Source organism: Augochlora pura, chromosome 6 (genome assembly GCF_028453695.1).
Source record: "Augochlora pura isolate Apur16 chromosome 6, APUR_v2.2.1, whole genome shotgun sequence".
Taxonomy (NCBI): domain Eukaryota; kingdom Metazoa; phylum Arthropoda; class Insecta; order Hymenoptera; family Halictidae; genus Augochlora; species Augochlora pura.
Window position 1 is genome coordinate 16,472,156 of NC_135777.1, and position 7,329 is coordinate 16,479,484.

The 7,329-nt window shown below is 39.4% G+C and overlaps 1 protein-coding gene across 1 annotated transcript in view; it reads left to right on the forward strand.

The window, feature by feature from the left end:
• Positions 1–7,195, forward strand: part of LOC144471104 (lachesin) — a 170,481-nt gene extending 163,286 nt beyond the window's left edge. Inside the window, exons 7-10 of the mRNA XM_078182843.1 lie at positions 4,802–4,952; positions 5,036–5,184; positions 5,934–5,993; positions 6,468–7,195. Coding sequence (XP_078038969.1) covers positions 4,802–4,952; positions 5,036–5,184; positions 5,934–5,993; positions 6,468–6,589 — 482 coding nt within the window. The 3' untranslated portion in view covers positions 6,590–7,195. The remainder of the gene's footprint in view (positions 1–4,801; positions 4,953–5,035; positions 5,185–5,933; positions 5,994–6,467) is intronic.
• Positions 7,196–7,329: the final 134 nt, after the last annotated feature.

Genomic DNA, 7,329 nt, shown 5'->3' on the forward strand with positions numbered 1-7,329 from the left:
TGTTCGACGGTCCGATCTATACACAAACCCTTTCACTGCACCACCCGCGGAAAAAAAGTATCACGTGAATTTAGGATCCGGTAATCGCTGGGACCACCTTACATGTGCCGCGGGTATTTAAGTTCAGAAGCTCTTGAACACCAATTTCTGAGGAAATGAATCGAGTCGTCGCTACCCCTGACGTACTTTGTCCACTTTGTAAATCAACTTGGTACAGAAATTTCGACTTTGAATTATCAGCGACGGCTGCAACGTTGTATAGCTCAACGCGAACACGTAGCGTAAAATTGAAAAATGTATATATAAATGATATAGAGGAGAAAAATAATGGTTAAAGTAATAAAAGCAAGGCTCTCGAACTCAGAGATTTTTTTAGGGGTTCGTATCTACCGCGAAGTAGCGTTATTTCTATGTAAGGAATAAACGTTGACCTGGTCTCGCCTCTCTCCACGGTTGATTCTTTCCGCGGTTGTAACCAGATGTAAGCATTGATAATGAGCGGGTTATCAGATCCGGCGATTTCATTCGGGTAACGGCCGCCCGGCCACCGAAGCCCGATCCCGCTTCCTCGGTTTACCGACAATGCTAGGAAAGAGATTCCAGATTGCTTATCAACTGTAATCAAAGCGAATTAAACCCGGGGATATAGAGAAAAGCGCGCGCGGGCGGGCTGTTCGCGAATTTATTGCGCGACGCAATAACGTTTATATCCGGGATAGAAACGCTTTTGTTCCCTCCGTAAACAATGAAAGCGGTCGACGTCGCGGCCGCGCGTACCTGCTGTGAATTTTAATAATGCCTCGCGAGGATAATTCCTGCGAGCAAACACGATCAGTAAAAATTACAGTTTTACAATTATTCGCCGCGACGAGACGGTCGGAGTCCCTTCTGTCGGGATATTAAACTTCGACGGTCTGCCTTTTTGCCGGCGCACGCCGCCATATTTACCGTTCCACCTTTCCAGCGTGGTAAGCTTCGCGCGTGGCCGAAGCTCGCGGGGGATTAATGAAACTTACGAAAAGTCCAACGAAATCTTTTGAGAGCGCGTGTTGCCGCGGGAGAAATAAAGAACCGGCACGGATTACTTTGCCGGGCAAATTAGAAGTCGCTTAAGCATTTTTAATAACAAATGTTACCTGGAGAACGGGGACTTTGTATGTCGCTGTAATCTATACCGCGGAGTACCGTACGTTCCGCAACGATGGTACAGTGTGTTAAATGTTACTGTTTCTTCGCGGTGATATCCTTTGACGTGGTTTTTGAGTAATTATTTTAAAAACGGGAAAGCAGGTGTGCATGGATTGGAATAACATAGACGTTGTTATCTTTTCAGAATCGTAATAGAATAGAGAAAATAAAAAAGTTAATAAATGGTATATAATTATAAGATAAAAGTAACAAATGATCAAAATGGAACAGGAGAATTTTGAAATTGTGTAAAGTCTACAGTCTATTTAACAAAGTGAACACGGAAATCTTTGCCACATGCTAACAAACAATTGTGGCATTCACTGTGTAACAAAAGCGACATTTCCAACAAAAGCCGAGTACATTCTATTGGTATCCTCTATAACAGTTAGTAACAATTGCTGCATTTATGGCGAACAATTAAGAGACACTTTGGTATATCTTTTATATGAACGATTATCAAAAGATACGCTACAGAAAAGTAGTTTTAGAGAATTCAAAATGTGCCTTTAAAAAATGCTCAAAATTCAAAACACACATAACCTAAATCTGCGTCAAAATGTCTGCCGAAGCTTATCATTAACATATATAAAGTGTATTGAGCTTTCCCAAAAAACATTGTCTCATCTTTTTATGGCTGAAAATAGATACTCTTACCTTGATTAAATTTTGCAACTGCAATGACAAATCAGCAATTAATAATATATCTATCAGTAAATAATAACGCTGTATGCAAAGGAAAAGGGAATTCTTTTTTATAGTAACAATCTCGTACAACTTTTCACAGTAGCGGTACTTATTATCGCGGGGCGTACTATCGAATATTATATAACATTGTAATATGCATGTGCATATTTTTAGTATTTGAGCTTGAGCCGTGCAATGTTTAATATCTTATGAAGCTCGGAGTCAATAACCGATATATTGTATCTTCCCGTGGAGTATTTAAATTTAAGCCGGAAACTGCCCGGCAACCATGTTGAGAATTTGCTAAAATTGCATAAATTAATATCAAATCAATAATCCTTGCTGCAGCAATTACAGGCGAATTCTTTCTTGCAGGATTATCAGCGGTTCGCTCGAATGTTTTAGCATCATAAAAAGAAAAAAAAGAACGTCTCCGATTCGAAATCTATATTTATTTACAAAAGGCTCGTCTGGGAGATGATCGATCCCTACGAAATTGTAGGTTACCGGAGCAATCAGAAGTAATGAATACGTTTAAATATAGATTGAACAATTCAGATTTAAGGGTTGAAGCTACTCTCGCCGGGTTTCATTCCAGCCAGAACTATTTTAAACATTGTCAAAGGCCGGAGAGGCGATTTCACAGATATTTGACACGATTTCGCGGATTTCATATTTAACGCGGTGGATATTGCTCTTTGACTTAATTTCACCCGTTGAATACACGCGTTGTAAGAAGAAATTGTTTCGATTGAGAATCGTTCGGTAGAAATGGGAGCGCGTATATGAATAATTAATTTCTTTCTAGATTACTTTTCCATCAAAATATAAGGGTCACCATGAGTTTTTTAACATTACAAAATTTAATCGCGCCATTCGAAAATCTATGAAATACAGAGTAAAAAATTACCAAGGTGCAAAAAATAATAATTATCGAAATATTCTTTAATATATATTTAATAAACAAGTAGTTTAATTTTGATACCATTATTATTTATAAAAAATTAATACTTACCTCTTGGGAAATAATGTTTTGTACAACATCTAGTTCACAAGTGTTATTATTATTATAATTGTACACGAATGAGAACGGTTTTAATAGGAAACTGAAAAATGTGGCTTCTCCTTTTTAATTTAAATATTCGTTATTTGCCTAAATACTGTTCCAGAACGCGTTCTATTCAAGTAACCGGCGAATTTGAAATTAATGTAGAACAAGCTCGCAATTCAGTGGGTCACTCCTGCTTTACCATTACAAATATAGAAACCGCGATTACAATTTCATTGTCGCCTGTATTTAAGATCGCCGATAGATTAACTATGTCATCGTCCGATTCAATTCGACGATCTTGCTTACTAGAGACATTAGATTCCGGGAATAAACTGTACTAGCTTCGGTGACAATAAGGTTTATATCAAAGCTACGGTTTCGAGATCGATGATCCGTTTAGATCGAATTTCCGAGTACAGTATAAATCTCTATATACGCATATAATATGTATATATATATAAATATATATACATATCCGAGGTGCAAAATAATGCACGCGGATACGCAGCGTGCATAACTACCGTCGCACCATCAGTATTAATTATTCGAAAACAACGGACGCGACCGAGAATTAATTGCATTCAGCTGCGATAATGCGGTGTGTATACACCATAGTTTTGTATTGTTATAGAAATAGTAATCACGGTAGTAAACCGTAAGCGGTGTTTTAATTTCGGTACTCGTTTAACGGGGCCGTCGATCGCCGACGATCGAATAGAGAAAATTTCGGACAGAGAGATTCGAACGAGGCAGCAGTTTTAGGCAAATTCCGCGGATACACGCCGCTGCGTTCGCGTTGCAGTCGAAATCGTAGATTCCTCTGAACCATAAAACGAACCGTGCACTTCGTTTCCTTAATAATCAAAGGACTAACGAGGCAAATCGAATTATTTAGCGCACTTCGTTACAGTGATGAAACGACCTATTGACGTTGCCTCCGCTTGGCAACGACGAATTTGCGGGAAACGAATATTTAAAGATAATAAGCGTAAGAAGCTGCATTGAAGTTTCTTCGAGCAGCAAAGCTCTTACCCAGTTTCCGCGGAAATGTTCATTTTGTTGTTGGACTGTACAGGGTGGCTCGCCGGAAACGGACCATCTAATTATCTTCTCTAGCCCGCGAGATTGTCCACGAAATCCTGGACTAAGTCACATTTTCCACATTGCCAGAAGCGAGGAGCATTATTGTTTGCCGAGGAAATTTATCTTTGAGATATTTAAATCAATTAAAGATTAATTTATAGTAACTTCATTATTTATATTGTTTGTTTTTTAACATCTCGGTATGTATAGATTGTATTTGAACGAGTCAACATTATCGTCAGTGTCACTTATTGTATTAGCGGGTCTGTTTTAAGCGATGCACCCTGTATATTGGAAAGATTAACAATGTGAGACCCTTATATTTTACGTGTTATCACCTTTCACTGAACGACGAAGTGAAAATTTCACTCAAACTATTGAAACGATCGACTTTCGGACGATTTTCACCCTCTCGCGTCTCGAATCCTTACAAAGCCTCGACCAAGATTTTTGATCGCCCTGTACAGTTCGTTAATTCTTCATAGAGGGTTTACGATGTTGCTAGCACTCAGCCGGTACAGCATGCTCGGCAGATACCGAATGAAATAGAGCAAAACCGGCGATCTTGCGTCTAATCAAAATTTATGGAATTTTTAACATCGCTGCCGCGCGGCTCTAATTGCGACATTAAATCACGCGGGTACCTCCCGCTCAGAAAACCGTGTAATAGAGACATGTAATCCGGACAAATTATGGATGTCTATATTCAGCAGGCGAGGACATTAATCAAAATCTTGGTGAACCGTGTGTATCGCGATAAATCGGGCAATTAATTTGAAACCGCTTCCACAGTTGTACCTGTCGTCAGAGTACCTAATCAGCTTTTGGGAACACCTTTGGGCACGAACGTGCAGCTGCAGTGCTACGTCGAGGCATTTCCAAAAACAATAAATTACTGGGTGAAGAACCGGCAAGGAACGGGGGACGAAATGCTGATCGAGGGGTGAGATTATTAGTTCCCGTGCCGTTTTAAACGTTTCGCCTGTATCCGGCCGGTGAAACTTATGGCTCTGTTCGACGCCGCAGGCACAAGTACAGCGTGCGAGAAGAACGATCCGGATACACGGTTTTGATGACGCTGTTAATCAAAGGGTTAACGGAAAAGGACGTGGGCAGCTACAGATGCGTGTCGACGAACAGTCTTGGCAAGGCCGACGGCAATTTAAGACTGTACAGTAAGTTCCTCCGAGGCATAAAACGCTACCCGGTACACTTTTATCAGTATACCCTGTTTACCAACTTCAACGATGACATAACATTTAGATTGTTCTGTGTCGTAAACTCGTTCTGTCCGTTGTCTAATTTTTCGAGCTTGGCCAATTGTCGAAACACCTACCGGAGCTTGCGCGATTCTTTAATTAACATCGAGCAAACGAATCTTTAAAAGCTCGTTTGCGATCGGATATGTTTTCTTTATCAAATGTTATGAATAAAGGGCGGATTTGGAAGCGAAAACAAAATTTTCTTCGTATATTGCAACAAAGTAGGCACATAATAAAAATTTTCTTGATAAATTGTAACAACTAGAACAGAATCCTATAATAGTTACAGTGAGTTGTTAATAATATATAAATGTTCGTAAATATTTGTAATCACTGTACAGTTTCAAATTTCGCCAACCAGAATTTCTCATAAATGCATAAAATCCGCAGTCTAATTATAAATGTTTGCTGAATCGTGCGTTCGCCTCTACGAATAAATCGCAAATTCGTTTCTAAATGTGAAAGCATTTGCATGTAATTTCCCTCTCATAATCAGCGATGCGTTTACATTAGAACGTTGAAAGAATATACGAATTTCAAGTCGAATCAATCGAGTACACTTTCTATCTGTATTTGAGATCAATTAACAGTCACGTATAATGCTACTATCAAAGAACAAACTGTCTGTGATTTTTCTAACAACAATTTTCATCTGTTCGCAGAAATCAAATTTGGCTTCGACAGATCGTCACGTGGGAAAGATCATGTATCAATTATCGGCGGTAAGCTAATCTATCATGAAAACGCGGCGGAATGCAAGAGTAACGAGATGATGACAAACGTACTCGTCTGCAAAAATCAATTTTCGCACAATTACAGTAACGTATAAAAATTAATAAAAAATAAAATCGATACTACCCGTGACTAGTTACATAAAACATCATGGAATAAAATATTCAACAATTTTAACAAAACAGCTTGAAACTCTCTGTTGTCAAAGCACTAAATCCTAAGATAATCATCGTAATCATAAGACCATAAACATTATATGAATAAAATGCTTCAATAAATTTCTTAATCCAAGAATAGACTATAGTAAAAATTGTGAGAAATTTAAGTAAATTCTACCTTGTATTAAAAAATAAACGTAACAAATGTGTGTTGTACGATTTATGATTCGAATAACTTTTGTCGGCGCGAGTAAACAATTCCGTTCCCACCGAGAATATAAATACCGAATAAAATTGTTGGTTTAGGTTTAGCGGAAGCAGCGCAGAGTTCAGGCGGCAACAGCAGAAGGTTCTTCGGCCATAGCAACAAATTATCGCATCGCCTGTCTATACTTCTCTTTATACCGGTGCTGCTCTGGCTGCGGTGAAGAAGGCATTCGTTGCTGGTCACTGTCAAACAGAGTGCCGGGTAACTTTGTGCCAAAGGACAAGAAAAAAAAAAAGAAGCAAGAATGCTTGTGCATGTACGTGTATGTCAAATCATGTGTCGAAGGATGTCAGAGTGTGTGCGTGTGCGTGTGTGTGCGCGCGAGAAATTATAAAGCGAAATGCGTGCGCAAGAAACGAAACAGCGTTTTCTGTCTAAAAAGAGGAGGAGGGGGTGCACAAGCGACGCGTCGAATGTACGGATGAATGAAGAGAGAAAAAAGAGAGAGAGAGAGAAAGAGCAGCGAATTAATTGCGAATGAAAAGAGAAGAAGAACAAAACGAAACAAATAAATGAATCGGAGGCTCGCGTTCTCTACATCTTCCTACTGCCCTTTCCTACTCCCGAGTGTTAAAGAAACAATTTTTAGAACAATAAATGTTGTCGATGTATGCGTCCGTTTAGATTCGCAATCCGTTTCGTTGGATCATCGATGACGGATCGCCGGGTCATTGGAAATGACGCGCCGCATGACGAAACGACAAGAAGCGTGCAAGCAGCTTGGCCCTTCCTAACGATGCTTAACAAGTCGTCAATAATATTCATAAGTTACGATCATTTTGTCATTGGTATCCGCATTACAGACGTTAGACGTCAGGGAACTCGATGTTTCGAAATAAAACTATGAGATCAGACGTTGTACACAAACGGCTGTTAATCATTTACTCACCGACCCCCACC